Source organism: Salmo salar, chromosome 09 (genome assembly GCF_965601325.2).
Source record: "Salmo salar chromosome 09, fSalSal1, whole genome shotgun sequence".
Taxonomy (NCBI): Eukaryota; Metazoa; Chordata; class Actinopteri; order Salmoniformes; family Salmonidae; genus Salmo; species Salmo salar.
This window is the reverse complement of record NC_138299.1, coordinates 39,657,881-39,675,444: the sequence shown is the minus strand read 5'-3', so window position 1 is coordinate 39,675,444 and position 17,564 is coordinate 39,657,881. Positions and strand designations below refer to the sequence as shown.

The 17,564-nt window shown below is 42.1% G+C and overlaps 1 protein-coding gene across 3 annotated transcripts; it reads left to right on the top strand.

Moving 5' to 3' along the window:
- The first annotated feature begins 232 nt into the window (after window positions 1–232).
- Window positions 233–17,249, top strand: LOC106611306 (paired box protein Pax-9). 3 transcript variants are annotated; one of them, XM_014211354.3, is made up of 4 exons: window positions 233–431; window positions 1,087–1,719; window positions 4,227–4,378; window positions 16,063–17,249. In XM_014211354.3, the coding sequence occupies exons 1-4, from the start codon at window positions 428–430 to the stop codon at window positions 16,327–16,329; spliced, it is 1,056 nt and encodes a 351-aa protein (XP_014066829.1). In that variant the 5' UTR covers window positions 233–427; the 3' UTR covers window positions 16,330–17,249. The 3 variants fall into 3 exon arrangements, with proteins under 3 accessions (XP_014066829.1, XP_014066828.1, XP_014066831.1); XM_014211353.3 differs by having other exon boundaries at window positions 1,057–1,719; XM_014211356.3 differs by lacking the exon at window positions 4,227–4,378 and having other exon boundaries at window positions 1,057–1,676.
- The last annotated feature ends 315 nt before the right edge of the window (window positions 17,250–17,564 follow it).

Below are 17,564 nucleotides of genomic sequence, written 5' to 3'. Positions count from 1 at the left end.
CAACTCATAATTACAATTCGTGGTGGTAGGGTAACCCTGTCTGTAGTTCCTGTGGAAGAGAGGGGGTTGCCTTGCTGCATGAGCATATGTCATGTCAAACTTTCAATCCAATAGGAAAGCTGCTCTCTACAAACTCAAACTTTCATTGGCGGACCGAGCCTCGGGGAGAAGCAAAGTTTTGGAAGTCCGGCCCATGATTGTCTGGATTGAAATGTAAACCTGTCTCCCATGCCATCAGGAAACACATCGCGGATTTGTCCTTCTCGCTACTATCGTAGTTTGGTTCTAGCAGTAGCCAACCCGTGGCGGAGGAGACCGAGGATTTGTGCTCCCCTAGACAGGTTTCCAGACACCAGTGAAACTGGACGCGGAACTGGACGGAAGGTGTAACTCCGAGATCCCAATAATAATTTGTGGACTAAACGCAATGGGTAAGTTTATATGGAAACATTGTGCCGATGATGGAGTTAGTCTGTAACAGGCGCTCGGTCCCGGGTATTCCTGCCTCAATTATGATTAGCCTATATTGCTTGTAAGGCGATTGTATGGATACACCGAATAGTTGTTTTACGCTTCAGTTGGTTTTTACGATGGGATTTTCCAATTACCATTATTAGAAGCCGATTGGTAAAACTAGCCTATAGCATAGATATGCGTAAAACACATTTGTACTGCAACTGTATCTCGAAAGTAAAACACAACGGCATTACAATGTAGCAGTATGTTATGGACAAACTGAACAAAATGTGCGGGGTTTTTATGAGCGTCTAAAGGGAGGACATGTTTTTATTTTCATCACGCGCTAAATTGGGGTTTACGCATCTGTTTTGAGTGTAGTATAAAGACATACATATTCTATATACATCCCAATACATTTAAGACAATCTCATATGCTGTAAATAAGCATTTAATTCGTCCTTAACCGGGTGGAAACAACATTGCAGACCGCATTAGCATTTAGGCATGATTAACAACACTAGTCATAATATGGCATTGTTGTGATTACAGGCTACAACAGCTACACGGTGTCTAACATAAGATGTGTGTTTCATTTAGCTGTCTCTCTATATGTTTCCATGACACCAGAGCCAGCCTTCGGAGAGGTGAACCAGCTCGGCGGTGTTTTCGTCAACGGCAGACCGCTACCCAACGCCATCCGGCTGCGGATTGTAGAGCTCGCTCAGCTGGGCATCAGGCCTTGCGACATCAGCAGACAGCTCCGGGTCTCCCACGGCTGCGTCAGCAAGATACTGGCCCGGTACAACGAGACCGGCTCTATACTCCCGGGAGCGATCGGGGGCAGCAAGCCACGGGTCACCACGCCGTCAGTGGTCAAGCACATACGGACATACAAGCAGAGGGACCCGGGTATTTTCGCATGGGAGATCCGGGACAGGCTACTGGCTGATGGCGTTTGTGACAAATTTAATCTACCATCTGTGAGCTCCATCAGTCGGATCCTCCGCAACAAGATTGGCAATCTATCCCAGCAGAGCCAGTATGAGTCCAGCAAGCAGTCGTCTCACCAACCACCTCAACCAACGCTACCATACAACCACATATACTCGTATCCGACCCCCATCGGAGCCTCTGGGACCAAAGTACCGACTCCCCCGGGCATGCACTCCCTCCCTGGACACATGGCTATGCACAGGATATGGCCCTCATCGCACTCGGTAACAGATATTCTGGGGATTCGGTCGATAACAGAGCAACAAAGTAAGCATGATTTTTACTTTGGTACATGGGCAAAGAATTTGCATTTGTTAATGGTTAAAATAAATAGGAAAACGCATGGGTCAGCAGGGGGTGCGGTGCGTGTGCGTACTTTGCGTGTCTGCGTGTGTACTTGCGTGTCGTGGGCCTTGTCGCAAAGTAGGCAGATGTGTAACTTTTTTAATTTTGAGTTCTGCATTTTTTTTTATCAGGATCATTATTCTACTAATAAAATATAAAATAGTGAACGAACTGCGAAAATAAATTGGCTTTCTAAGTTAGTGATGTGTTATTTGCCAGAACCGGTGAGTGCGTGTATTGGTAACGTTTAGTTCCTAGTTCAAACGGTTGCATTAAAACAGATGGTTGACGGAAGGCTTGGGGCGGATGTTGAATATTAGTGGGATAACGAAGGGAAGGCGCAGCGGTGCACGAGGAGATGAACTCAAATCAAAATGAGGTGTTCAAAGCTTTGCCATGCCATATCTTGCAGCCACACATTTCGTTCTTGCCTTGCTTCAAAATACACACCCTTGCGATGCCGTTTCACACCTTTTTAGCCTATCATACTGCTCCAATAGGCTAAACGGGCTATATTGAACTAGGCTACTGGCCTGTGTTGTTGCGTAAAGGCCCTATCTCAGTTTAGAGAACTTGTTTTTGTTAGTTACAGTCATGATTGGACAGTTCGTTTTCGCTATGTTACCACAAATACTATTATGTTTTGGAAACAATATAGCTTAAATAAATATGACCTTCAACAAATAATAATACATGATTTTCTTGTGAATAAGATTTTTAGGGACAACGTTTTTTGTTTTAGCAAGGAGAGTGTAAGATGTCAGTCGACGGCCTATGCGCTTGTCATAACCGTGCATCTGTCAGAAGATATAACGCTCTTGCGTCTCACCGCCTTGTAGATAGAAACATGCCACTCTCCTTAGAGCTTGTATAATACAACTCTTTAGATACCAGAGGCCGCGGCCATTCCATGTCTTAACTTAACTCCGACAATCTAAACAACAAGGCTTCGCCCCTCAAACGCAGCGCAGATCTTCAAGCCGAACAAGAAATCCCGGGGAGGAATGTGTTCTCAAAGAATGCCTTTCTAAACAATTTATGCATTTCCAAATTATTAGCAGATGTTTGCGGCAGGTTTTGAAAGCCGAAATAAGTATAATGTACACTGAATGACGTGAGGCCTTTTAGCGCCACGATCACGTCGCCAGCCTCGAGACTCAGGTTTTCATTTAGAAAAACTTGACTATGATATGGCCTATTATAGATTTGCTGTTGGGTTTACACTACAACATGGAGTGAATACTCAATACAGTAGGCTTATTCTAAGACAAAGAGCCTAACAAAAATATCACTAAGACGCAAATGGCGAGTACAGGCCTCATGCGTAAAACTGTAGGCTATGCGTAAAACTATAGGCTATGGGTAAAAATGCGTAAAAAAATGATGTGTTGCATTTGGAATATGGCGATATTTTGAAAGACATTGATCATCAAATGGCACTGTCACACACACACACACACACACACACACACACACACACACCACACACACACACACACACACACACACACACACACACACACACACACACACACACACACACACACACACACACACACACACAACAAGAACGGAAGATAACATACATCCTCCCTCGAAATAACCTAAGACAGCTTTATGTCAGCGAATGATTATTTAAGAAAAAGACCCTCAAAAAAGACCCAAATCTTTTAGACCTTCAACTAATATTTTAACAAATGTCTTTATGCACAAAATAGACAACTACAAGTAAAACTTGATTTGTTGAAAGAAAGTAAAGTGGGTCGAGAAAAAAAATAATCGATTCAGTGGTCTTCTCAAGTTACAACACTGGTGGGCTTGCTTTTCCTATTCTAAACTCTGGGAACCGTGTATAATATAATATCCATCACGTTCAAAGGGGGAACGGTTCAAGTAAATCTAATTTGTCCCCACAGGAAGACGGGCTTGGTTAAATGTTCCTGGCCATTATACGAAAGAATCGTCTTACTGCATTCCTTTTAGCAATGAGCTGCTTCGGTTTGATCAGTAGGTTAAGGCAAAACCACACACATATACGGTTTTTCCAGGGTTCTGAGGAATCACTTCAGATCATGTAAATAGAGAAATGACTAGGGCTAGGCGCCCTCTGCACAAAACGAGTCTGCCTAATTCAGATTTGTCTAAACAGATGCAGAAACGCCTTTTAAGACAACCATAGCCCTAGCCATTTCTCTATTTAAATGGTCGGATCTGAAGTAATTCCTAGCAAATGATAATCGTTACCATTTCAAGTATTCTTCGTATTTTTGCACGATAACTTTTAGTCGGGGGTTTTGCTAAAAAGCTATAGTTTTGAGGTGAGATGAATGCCTACAATAGATGGGAGTGGTAGCGTGAAGTCTCTTCGGTTCATCTCCTCTGACTTCCCTCTCCTCTGTCTCTGTGTCTCTTTGTTTTGCTCCATGCAGTTAGTGACAGTTCGTCCTTTCCCAGCGCCAAACTAGAAGAATGGAGTGTTATAAACAGGACACATTTTCCGCCATCAGCAAGTTCTCCACTAGTCAATGGCGTGCAGCATAAACCACCGCATTCTATAGAACCTGAAGCAAAATGTACACAGGTAAAAGGAAACACCTCCTTTTCTATAGAATTCCATCCTCATCCATCTTTAGCCTAATTTGTGTTAATCACAAGGTCAGGTACAATATGATGACCTTCAAGTTTAGTGTCTCACACTTATTGTGAGGCCAGGTCGCAATTGTAAATGAGAACTTGTTCTCAACTTGCCTACCTGGTTAAATAAAGGTGAAATAAAATAAATAAATAAAATTGTATAATCAATATACTAGCTGAGAATGCTTTCTTAGTGCTTTCAATCATATTGACACGCTACCTCCTCCTGGAGCTGGGCGCTATGCCTCTAGACAAGGCACCAACCACCGCAGTGTATAGGCTACTGTGGCTTGTTCTATTCGGATACATAGGGCTACTGTGCTGTTACATTGCTATGACATATTGTAGTTTTGTGTCCATCCCTGGCATATGATTGATTCAGTTCTGGGACAAATTAACCATGAACCTGGACCCTCAGGACCCATACATTTCCTTGCAGGTGATAGCATGTTGACATCTTGACATACAGTGCCTTCTGAAAGTATTCAAACCACATTCTGATACGTTACAATCTTACTCTAAATGTTTTTTGTTTTTTTTAAATCCTCCACAATCTACATACAATACCCCATAATGGCAAAGTGAAAACTGTTTATTTTAAATTTTTTAGCAAATGTATTACAAATAATAAACAGAAATACATAATGAAAATAATAAACAGAAATACCTTATTTACATTAGTATTCAGACCTTTTGCTATGAGACTCGAAATTGAGCTCAGCTGCATCCTGTTTCCATTGATCATCCTTGAGATGTTTGTACAACTTGATTGGAGTCCACCTGTGATAAATTCAATTGATTGGATATGATTTGGAAAGGCACACACCTGTCTATATAAGGTCTCACAGTTGACAGTGCATGTCAGAGCAAAAACCAAGCCATTAGGTCGAAGGAATTGTCCATAGAGCTCCGAGTCAGGATTGTGTCGGGGCACAGATCTGGGGAGGGTACCAACAAATGTCTGCAGCATTGAAGGTCCCCAAGAACACAGTGGCCTCCATCATTCTTAAATGGAAGAAGTTTGGAACCACCAAGACTCTTCCTAGAGCTGGCCACCCGGCTAAACTGAGCAATCGGGGAGAAGAGCCTTGGTCAGGGAGGTGACCAAGAACCCGATGGTCACTCTGACAGAGCTCTAGAGTTCCTCTGTGGAGATGGGAGAAACTTCCATAAGGACAACCATCTCTGCAGCACTCCACGTATCAGGCCTTTATGGTAGAGTAGCCAGACAGAAGCCACTCCTCAGTAAAAAGCACATGACAGCCCTCTTGGAGTTTGCCAAAAGGCACCTAAAGATTGTCAGACCATAGGAAACAAGATTCTCTGGTCTGATGAAACCAAGCTTGAACTCTTTGGCCTAAATGCCAAGTGTAATTCACGTCTAGAGGAAACCTGGCAGCATCCCTATGGTGAAGCGTCTTGGTGGCTGCATCATGTTGTGGGGATGTTTTTCAGTGTCAGGGACTGGGAGACTAGTCAGGATCGAGGCAAAGATGAACAGAGAAAAGTACAGAGAGATCCTTGATGAAAACCTGCTCCAGAGCTCTCAGGACCTCAGACTGGGGTGAAGGTTCACCTTACAACAGGACAACGACCCTAAGCACACAGCCAAGACAACGCAGGAGTGGCTTCGGGACAAGTCTCTGAATTTCCTTGAGAAGCCCAGCCAGAGCCAGGACATAAACCTGATCAAACATCTCTGGAGAAACCTGAAAGTAGCTGTGCAGCGACGCTCCCCATCCAACCTGACAGAGCTTGAGAGGATCTGCAGAGAAGAATGGGAGAAACTCCCCAAATACAGGTGTGCTCAGCTTGCAGCGTCATACCCAACAAGACTTGATGCTGTAATCGCTGCCAAAGGTGCTTCAACAAAGTACTGAATAAATACTTACGTAAATGTGATATTTCAGATTTTTTTTTAAACATTTGCAAAAATGTCTAAAAACCTATTTTACTTTGTCATTATGGGGTATTGTGTGTAGATTGATGAGGGAAAAAAAACAATTTAATCAATTTTAGAATAAGGCTGTAACGTAACAAAACGCGGGGAAAAAATCAAGGAGTCTGAATACCTTCCGAAGGCACTGTGTATGATGCACTGTGTATGATGCACTGAGAAGCTCAATTGCGGGTCGTTAGCATAGCACGCCAAATGTGCATTTCAATAGACCAACTTTTTCGTACGAAAAAATATTGCAGTCAGAGTGCAGTATAACTGCAGTACACTGCAGTATAACTGTAGTTAGAGTGAAGTATAACTGCAGCATGCTGAAAATACTGCATCCAAACTAACACCGTTTTGTTTACTGCAGTCATTTTTCAGTGTTACTCTCAGTTAGAGTGCAGTATACCACAAATACCACATTTCACTGCAGTTACTGCACTTTTACTGCAGTTGTAAAACTGCTAAAAAAAAGTGTAAGGGTTGTAGAGTTCTGTTTGAATGAAACTTTAAATATAGCGATATTCCATAGCCAAATGTTGTATGGGGGTAACAGATTTAATTTGTAATTTTTTCAGAAAAAGCTCTTGTTATTTTGTACTTTGCAGCCACTTGCCTTTATCTTATAAGGTTTAGGGATATCAATGAAGAAAAAAGAAACTAGACTTCTCAAGTCCTCATATTTTCTACCAGTAAACTTGACCAGGGGAATCAGGTCATCCTGCTGACGTTGATTTACATCATTGGACGGCAGATATCCTATTGGACGGCAGATATCCTATTGGACGGCAGGTATCCTATTGGACGGCAGGTAGCCTAGTGGTTAGAGCGTTGTTGCTGGATCCAATCCCCGAGCTGACAAGGTAAAAATCTGTCGTTCTTCCCCGAACAAGGCAGTTAACCCACTGTTCTCCGGTAGGCCGTCATTGTAAATACGAGTTTGTTCTTAAAAATAAGTTGGACACGTTTTCTACAGTATTATTTTGTTTTTCATTCGAGAAGAGAAAATCAATTGGCACAAAACAGAAAGACAGACTAAGATAATCATAACAATCATCGGGGAATAAAAAAAAAAGGTTTGATTTTTGTGTGTTATTGTTGTATATTTTATGCTGACTTGCTAATTGCATGGCATTTCAGTACGTGCTAAAATGACTAATATTAGGCCTAATGTAAATGAATAACAAGATTGGTTTAAATAATTCAATCGTAATGACACGTTTATATATTTTGGCCAGTGGACTAGGCTACATTTATGTTAACAATTAACCTCAAATAATGATTTGCACGCTGATCTAATAGAAGCTGAAAGGTATTGCTGAAATTGTGGGTAAATTCCATCGAAGCTTATCCCACTAATAGGCCTAGTCGAATAACATATTATATTTTTGTGTGTATAAACGTATTTTCATTCCAAAAGTTTCACGAAGAACATCTCACTAAACTCGGTGTTAGTCTTGTGTAGAAAATATGGTGCATTTTATGTTGCATAATATATCGACTGCAAGGGTGCAAACAACGTGTGAGGTGGAGGCAAGAGGTGGAGGACACAGAGTGTGAGTGCGAGCATGCACGAGTGATATAGTGTGTGTGAGAGAGGAAGTGAGAGGGGGAGGCATGCGTACTTCGTATGATATATCGTCGGGGGCACGCGAGATAATGCCAAAACTAATTCCCGGGGTCTTGACACCCAATAACGCCTAGTGGAAAAAGGCGCACGGACCTTTTCAAATGGTATAATGTGAAGTGAATTGTTCGATATTCAAGTATGGTGTTATCAAATGTATGTGATGGTTTGTTGTTTATACACGCAGCATTGAAACCCCCCTTGAGACCAAAAGACTGGCGAGTTATGACCAGTTGATGATACATGGAGACCTCGATTTATTCAATAGACTACCGTTTGATGCATCAATGGGGACGAATTATGCAGAAAAACACATGCGGTGGTGATATAACTCGTTCGGATAAAAAATAAAAAATAAAAAAATGTAGGCCTAATGCATTTTTCAGATAGTCTATACATGGCATAATCAGACATAGGTCAAGTTATGTTTTAGATTTTTACTTTATTTTATTCCAAGGTTTCAATAAGCAAATTATTTAGTTTTGAGATTTTGTATGTCAAAGTCTGATCTAAAGCCATCATCAGAATATAATAAATACTTATAATACGATACATTTTCAACTATATATTTGGATTGCAATTCGTGCGGTTTTAATCGATTCAAACGCCCCATTTTCAAAGTATGGCTTTCTCTGCGTGCCACAGGCTGCTATAGGCCTATAGTTGTCAACGGGACTTCATTTGTTGACGATAAACTAGGCCTACTGATGTACTAAATCCTTTCAAATTGGGGCATATAGACCCATATTTCAAAGCACTATACACACACTGCAGTCGGCACGCACTTTCAAAACACATAGCAAAACACTCTCCCTATCCAGATCCACACAGTGGTGGTTCTAGACCATTTCAACTGGGGGGGCCAAGCTGGGGCCAGTTGTACTGTTAGAGGGGCCAGTTACATTAGATGTTATTGTTGTCATATCGTTTTCTTCACTGCATTGCAGGCATTAGCAGGCAAAAGACCATGTCTAATAACGGATGTAAAAAAAGAACGATAGCAAAAATGTGTTATGTAAAAATGATTTCATACTCCACATTTAGGGGGTCCACAAGGTCCCTCCTTATAATAAAAGTAGACTTCTGGCGACTGAATTAAGGAGTGGGGATTTTCAAAAAGCTGAAGGATTCATTATGTCCAAATACATTTTTTTGCTAAAATAATGTTATTTTTTCTTTGTTCAAGTGTCAGCGAACAGCTCAGTATAGGCTATGCAGCTGCAATGGCACAGCTATTTACTGATGAGAAACATAAAACAAAAAATAACTCCTTTCCAATGACAGCTCAATAAAACATGTATAGATTAATAACAAATAATATATTTTTTATCGAACCCACACGCAAACATTTCGAAATAACCAAAAACATACAATGAATTCAAGATGTATCTTATTATTTGTCTTATAGCTACATAACATGCATGCAGTGACCGACGTTCTGTTAACCGTAAGCCTACTTGAGTTGTCCCAGTCATGCGCCCACGGGGCCAGGGTATATCATGTCACTCTTTGGAAAAATAATTGGATCATTACATTTCAATTTAAGGTAACGACACGCATATTTACAAACAACGCCGGCGGCTCGGATGTAATCTTTAAATGCCTTTCTTACGTGCCAGTACTCTAGAGTCTATAGGATCGTTTTCATCAGACATAATAGCAACATAGCAAAGACCATTAGGTTTTGACTGACATGTTGGATACGACGGCATTTTTCCTACAATTATGATTTATTAGCCTATTAGGCAAACCATTTTATGCATTTCAATATGGTCTGCTGTTGTCTAAATACCTCGAGATTGGATTAGAATAAAAATGATAAAATATGTATTACTACAGACTGCCTTGCCTGCCTACGTGTTCTTATTTCAGTGATCCTTATGTGTCGGCCTATTGCAATTGAAATGACTTTTATCCGTCAATATAGGCTATTTGTGATTCATCTCAGGTATGCCGTCTTGTATAACATAAATGCATGAAAACGATAAACAAAAAGAAAGTGAATTATGTAACGAAATAAAAAACTAGAATTCAATTGGTAATCTTGCCTTTTCCATTTGACAGAATTTACTGTAGAATGATAGCCATTAAAATAACTATTGAGAGCCACAAGCATGCAAGCCTGACTTCACATTTAATATTTATGAATACAGGAGGGAGAAAAAAAAGTTTGCCTATACGAAAAACAAGTCGTGTAGAATATCAGGATTCGATAAAACTGAATTTATTCATGTGACGTGTGCATATTGATTTATCAATATCCAACACCGGGAAAATAATTGTACCAAATGAAGATATGTGCAACATGGGCTATGTAGGCTAGGCTACTTTATTAGATTTTATTAGCTTTAAAATCATTTAAATAGCTAGAAAAAACAAAACATAAATGAAAGGCTGTGTAGGCCGATGGAAAACATTCAGTAGGAGAACATTAGATAGGTTAACCGTAAACTAAAATGCCTTTACGTAAGAAGGCCAACGGCATTTTGCTTCGTGATATACAAACCATCCCTTAAATATAGGCTCCATAAAAACTAAACGCGTTAAGAATCTGAGTAATGCACGTGCATCGTCATGACTGTAAATGTCCATCGAAAGAAAGAAATAATATAGGCATTGGGTCTTATGTCGAGGAATTCCTGGCCAAATAATATACAGCAACGAAAATGATCTCTCTTCCGCAGAAACCATTCTGATTCCCATAAGTCATAGAATAGACCACACACGGATTTAATATCTAAGGCATAGTGTTGAAACAATTTGGTGATTTCTCCAAGTTATTTTTTGTCATGGTGCCAAAGAGTTGCTCATGCTTGTTTAACCCTCTGTACATTTCTTTCCCCTTTCCCTTGTTCATTTCTGTCATCCCATATCTCCTCTCTCCTCCCTAAACTTCTCCAAATGCCTATTTTATTCTGTCCCCATTCACCCTCTCTTCTCCTATCTCACCTGTCACCTCTCTCCCATAAACCTACAGTACAGTACATTCTAACTCAACCCTAAGCCTCACCATAACTCTCACTTCTCCCTTTCTCTCTCCTTTTCCTCATTACTCTCCAGTCCCCTTCCCTCAATGACCACATACACCTCATTTCCCTAATGCCTCTTCTCCTCCCCTTCTGTATCTCTCCTCTCTCTCTCTACCTCTGTGTAACCTGCTCTCTCTGTCTCTACCTCTCTCTACCTCACTACTTCGGTCTAACCTGGCCTTTCCTCTCTCTACCTCACTCTACCTCACTCTACCTCTGTCTAACCTGGTCTCTCATCTCTCTCTCTACCTCACTCTACTTCTGTCTAACCTGGTCTCTCTCTCTCTACCTCACTCTACCTCTGTCTAACCTGGTCTCTCCTCTCTATCTCTACCTCACTCTACCTATGTCTAACTTGGTCTCTCCTCTCTCTCTCTACCTCTCTATAACCTGTTCTCCCTCTCTCTCTCTCTTTCTACCTCTCTCTACCTCACTCTACTTCTGTCTACTCTGGTCTCTCCTCTCTCTACTTCACTCTACCTCTGTCTAACCTGGTCTCTCCTCTCTCTCTCTCTACCTCAATCTACCTCTGTCTAACCTGGTCTCTCCTCTCTCTACTTCACTCTACCTCTGTCCAACCTGGTCTCTCTCTCTCTCTCTCTCTCTCTCTCTCTCTCTCTCTCTCTCTCTCTCTCTCTCTCTCTCTCTTACTGTACCTCTGTCTAACCTGGTCTCTCCTCTCTATCTCTACCTCACTTTACGTATGTCTAACCTGGTCTCTCATCTCTCTCTAGCTCACTCTAGTTCTGTCTAACCCGGTCTCTCCTTTCTCTACCGCACTCTACCTCAGTCTAACCTCGTCTCTCTCTCAACCTCACTCTACCTCTATCTAACCTGGTCTCTCCTCTCTCTACCTCTCTCTACCTCACTCTACCCCCCCGCACTCTACCTCTGTCTAACCTCTAGTCTCTCCTATGTTTGCTTTAATCTACCTCTGTCAAACCTGGTCTTCCCTTTCTCTACCTCACTCTACATCTGTCAAACCTGGTCTCTCCTCTCTTTCTCCTCTTTAAAGAGGAGAGACCAGGTTAGACAGAGAGAGAGAAACAGAGAGAGAGAGAGAGAGAGAGAGAGCCAGGTAAGACAGAGGTAGAGGCAGGTCTCCTCTAGCTCTACCTCACTCTACCTCTGTCTAACCTGGTCTCTCATCTCTCTCGCTACCTCCCTCTACTTATGTCTAACCCAGTCTCTCCTTTCTCTACCTCACTCTACCCGTCTATGATCTCTCCTCTCTCAATGTCTGTCTCCTCTCGCTACCTCTCTCTCTCTCTACCTCACTTTACCTGACTCTACCTCTGTCTCTCTCTCTCTCTCTCTCTCTCTCTCTCTCTCTACCTCTGTATAACCTGGTCTCTGTCTACCTCTGTCAAACCTGCTCTCTCTCTCTCTCTCTCTCTCTCTCTCTCTCTGTCGAACCTGGTCTCTCCTCTCTCTACCGTACTCTACCTCTGTCTAACCTGGTCTCTCCTATCTCTACCTCTACCTCTGTCTAACCTGGTCTCTCTCTCTCTCTCTGTTTCTCTCTCTCTCTTTCTAACCAGGTCTCCTCTCTCTCTACCTCACTCTACCTCTGTCTAACCTGGTCTCTCCTCTCTCTCTATATCACTCTACCTATGTCTAACCAGCTCTCTCCTCTCTCTCGCTACCTCACTCAACCTCTGTCTAACCTAGTCTCTCCTATCTTTGCCTTACTCTACCTCTTTCATACCTGGTCTTCACTTTCTCTACCTCACTCTACCTCAGTCTAACCTAGTCTCTCCTTTCTCTACCTCACTCTACCTCAGTCTAATCTAGTCTATCCTCTCTCTACCTCACTCTACCTCAGTCTAACCTAGTCTCTCCTCTCTCTACCTCACTCTACCTCAGTCTAACCTAGTCTCTCCTCTCTCTACCTCATTCTACCTCAGTCTAACCTAGTCTCTCCTCTCTCTACCTCACTCTACCTCAGTCTAACCTAGTCTCTCCTCTCTCTACCTCACTCTACATCAGTCTAACCTAGTCTCTCCTCTCTCTACCTCACTCTACCTCAGTCTAACCTAGTCTCTCCTCTCTCTACCTCATTCTACCTCAGTCTAACCTAGTCTCTCCTCTCTCTACCTCACTCTACCTCAGTCTAACCTAGTCTCTCCTCTCTCTACCTCACTCTACATCAGTCTAACCTAGTCTCTCCCCTCTCTACCTCACTCTACCTCAGTCTAACCTAGTCTCTCCTCTCTCTACCTCATTCTACCTCAGTCTAACCTAGTCTCTCCTCTCTCTACCTCAGTCTAACCTAGTCTCTCCTCTCTCTAACTCACTCTACATCAGTCTAACCTAGTCTCTCCTCTCTATACCTCACTCTACATCAGTCTAACCTAGTCTCTCCTCTCTCTATTGCAATCTACCTCTGTCTAATCTGGTCTCTCATCTCTCTCTCTACCTCCCTCTACTTATGTCTAACCCGTCTCTCCTTTCTCTACCTCACTCTACCCCTGTCTATGGTCTCTCCTCTCTCAACGTCTGTCTCCTCTCGCTACCTCTCTCTTTCTACATCACTTTACCTGACTCTACCTCTACCTCTGTCTCTCTCTCTCTCTCTCTCTCTCTCTCTCTCTCTCTCTCTCTACCTCTGTATAACCTGGTCTCTCTCTCTACCTCACTCTACCTCTGTCAAACCTGGTCTCTCTTTCTCTCTCTGTTTCTCTACCTCTGTCTAACCTGGTCTCTCCTCTCTTTACCTCACTGTACCTCTGTCTAACCTGGTCTCTCTTCTCCCTACCTCTGTCGCCTCTCTCTACCTCCCTCTTTCTACCTCACTCTACCTCAGTCTAACCTGGTCTCTCTCTCTCTACCTCACTCTACCTGACTCTACCTCTTTCTAACCTGGTCTCTCCTCTCTCTCTCTACCTCACTCTACCTCAGTCGAACCTGGTCTCTCTCTCTCTACCTCACTCTACCTGACTCTACCTCTATCTAACCTGGTCTCTCCTCTCTCTCTCTACCTCACTCTATTGCTGTCTAACCAGGTCTCTTCTCTCTCTACCTTACTCTACCTCTGTCTAACATGATCTCTCTCTACCTCACTCTACCTCTGTCTAACATGATCTCTCTCTACCTCACTCTAACTCAGTCTAACTTGGTCACTCTCTCTCTACCTCACTCTACCTCAGTCGAACCTAGTCTCTCCTCTCTCTACCTCACTCTACATCAGTCTAACCTAGTCTCTCCTCTCTCTACCTCTTTCTAACCAGGTCTCTCCTCTCTCTACCTCACTGTACATCTGTCTAACCTGGTCTCTCTTTTCTCTACCTCTGTCGCCTCTCTCTACCTCTCTCTTTCTACCTCACTCTACCTCAGTCTAACCTGGTCTCTCTTTCTCTCTCTGTTTCTCTACCTATGTCTAACTTGGTCTCTCCTCTCTCTCTCTACCTCTCTATAACCTGTTCTCCCTCTCTCTCTCTCTTTCTACCTCTCTCTACCTCACTCTACTTCTGTCTAACCTGGTCTCTCCTGTCTCTACCTCACTCTACTTCTGTCTAACCTGGTCTCTCCTGTCTCTACCTCACTCTACTTCTGTCTACTCTGGTCTCTCCTCTCTCTACTTCACTCTACCTCTGTCTACTCTGGTCTCTCCTCTCTCTACTTCACTCTACCTCTGTCTACTCTGGTCTCTCCTCTCTCTACTTCACTCTACCTCTGTCTACTCTGGTCTCTCCTCTCTCTACTTCACTCTACCTCTGTCTACTCTGGTCTTTCCTCTCTCTACTTCACTCTACCTCTGTCTAACCTGGTCTCTCCTCTCTCTCTCTCTACTTCACTCTACCTCTGTCTAACCTGGTCTCTCCTCTCTCTCTCTCTACTTCACTCTACCTCTGTCTAACCTGGTCTCTCCTCTCTCTCTCTCTACTTCACTCTACCTCTGTCTAACCTGCTCTCTCTCTCTCTCTCTCTCTCTCTCTCTCTCTCTCTCTCTCTCTGTACCTTACTGTACCTCTGTCTAACCTGGTCTCTCCTCTCTCTCTCTACCTCACTCTATCGCTGTCTAACCAGGTCTCTTCTCTCTCTACCTTACTCTACCTCTGTCTAACATGATCTCTCTCTACCTCACTCTAACTCAGTCTAACTTGGTCACTCTCTCTCTAGCTGACTCTACCTGACTCTAACTCTGTCTAACCAGGTCTATCCTTTCTCGCTGGTCCTCACTCCACCTCTGTCTAATCTGATCTATCTCTTGGTCTAATCTGATCTATCTCTCTGTCTAATCTAATCTATCTCTCTGTCTAATCTAATCTATCTCTCTGTCTAATCTAATCTAATCTATCTATCTATCTATCTATCTATCTATCTATCTATCTATCTATCTATCTATCTATCTATCTATCTATCTATCTATCTATCTATCTATCTATCTATCTATCTATCTATCTATCTATCTATCTATCTATCTATCTATCTATCTATCTATCTATCTATCTATCTATCTATCTATCTATCTATCTATCTATCTATCTATCTATCTATCTATCTATCTATCTATCTATCTATCTATCTATCTATCTATCTATCTATCTATCTATCTATCTATCTATCTATCTATCTATCTATCTATCTATCTATCTATCTATCTATCTATCTATCTATCTATCTATCTATCTATCTATCTATCTATCTATCTATCTATCTATCTATCTATCTATCTATCTATCTATCTATCTATCTATCTATCTATCTATCTATCTATCTATCTATCTATCTATCTATCTATCTATCTATCTATCTATCTATCTATCTATCTATCTATCTATCTATCTATCTATCTATCTATCTATCTATCTATCTATCTATCTATCTATCTATCTATCTATCTATCTATCTATCTATCTATCTATCTATCTATCTATCTATCATCTCTGACACAGAGTGTCTTGCCCAAGCACAGTGAACCGTTATGTCGCTCTCTACCTACCTCACCTTGTTTCTCTCCTCCCTATCTATTGTCTCACCATCTCTCTCCCCTCTCTCTCTCCCCTCTCTCTCTCCCTTCTCCCTGACAGATGCAGAGTGGTTTGCCCACAGTGAACAGTTATGTCACAGCACCCAGTATCCCGGCCTACCACCCTCCCACCCCAGTGTCGCCCTACATGGGGTACAGCGCCACCACGTCGGCCTATGTGACCGGTCCCACATGGCAGCCGCCCAGTGGCAGTGCTCTCTCTCACCACAGCTGTGACAATATTGCCTCCTCGCTGGCCTTCAAGGGTATGACAGCCCACCACCGTGACACCCTCCACCCCCACACCGTCAGCGCCTCAGCACTGTAGAACACAGACAGACGGGCGAATGGACGGACGGAGAGACAGAGGTGGGAGAGAGAGAGAGAGGGAGGGAAGAAGAGGGGGAGCAGAACAGACAGACGGGCAGATTGAGAGAAAAGAGGATGACAGAAGGAGAAATGGAGAGATGAGTCCTCTCTTACAATGGGTCCTGTGTCAGCTCATCACAAACAATCACTCTCTGTATTTAAATGAAGGACCTCACCTAGGAGCGATATCCATCACAACATTCTCTTCCATATAACATGGTGTGGAGAACTCAAGTTAACACACCGTTAAAGACAGGACATGGAAGGAAAGGTTTGCCACACTATCTACAGTATCTACAGACATGACACTGTCTGTTTGTTGTCCAGCAATCAACTCACAGGACAGGTCAGGTGTATTGAAGGACTGACTGACTGGGGACGGGGGACATTGTGCCATCCTCATCAACAGCTTGTCTCTTAAACCCATTTTTGAACACTTCTCTGCAAATGTTATTAGAGACAAGGGGCTAAAGTAGACAATCTAAACCAGCAGGAAAACAACTTTTGCATTTAAGTGCTTCAGGGTGATATCAATTGCTATTATTTTGGATGTTTGTATTTTGCTTTTTTGTTTGTGTTATGTTTTTTTTGTTGATAAACACAACAGTCTTAATATTGAACATTGTTTTTTCACTTCTCAACTTAAATGTAATGCAACGCTTCAGAGAAGTTATCCTAATGTTTATTTATTAGACTGACTAAGGTACTGCGGTTAAACAAAGTGCAGTTATTACATCAAAAGGCCACGGTGAAGACCGTATGGGGAACATTCCCTAATGTTTAAGACTACATTATGATAAAGCAGTAAAAAACCTGCAGGTCCAAAAGATGCACAATGAAATTGAATGTATCTTAATTAAAATAATTGTTTGGATGTTACCTGATTTTTCTGAATTGTAGCTGTTGTTTCAGAAACCTTAGAAACTCAAGTGTAAGGAGTATTATAAAAAATACCTTGTGCGTGAAATAATATTCTATATACTTTTAAAAGTCACACGTGTGAAATTTAGCCAGAATTTTAGGAATATAGGCTATATGCAACAATTCGATACAAATTAAGAGCTTACATAAAAGCTTTTTGTTGGTCATAAAATTGTAGAAATTTGTCAGTAGGCTATTTGTTAGGCTACAACTTTAGCATCAGAATGGCATAAAATCTACAATCGGGTATTTACAATAACTTCTCAATACAAA

What these genes read in the sequence shown, in the direction of transcription:
- LOC106611306 (XM_014211353.3), top strand. An exon ending in GTCGATAACAGAGCAACAAA is followed by an intron (nt 1,720 to 4,226) that starts GTAAGCATGATT and finishes TGCTCCATGCAG; the next exon opens with TTAGTGACAGTTCGTCCTTT. An exon ending in CTGAAGCAAAATGTACACAG is followed by an intron (nt 4,379 to 16,062) that starts GTAAAAGGAAAC and finishes TCTCCCTGACAG; the next exon opens with ATGCAGAGTGGTTTGCCCAC.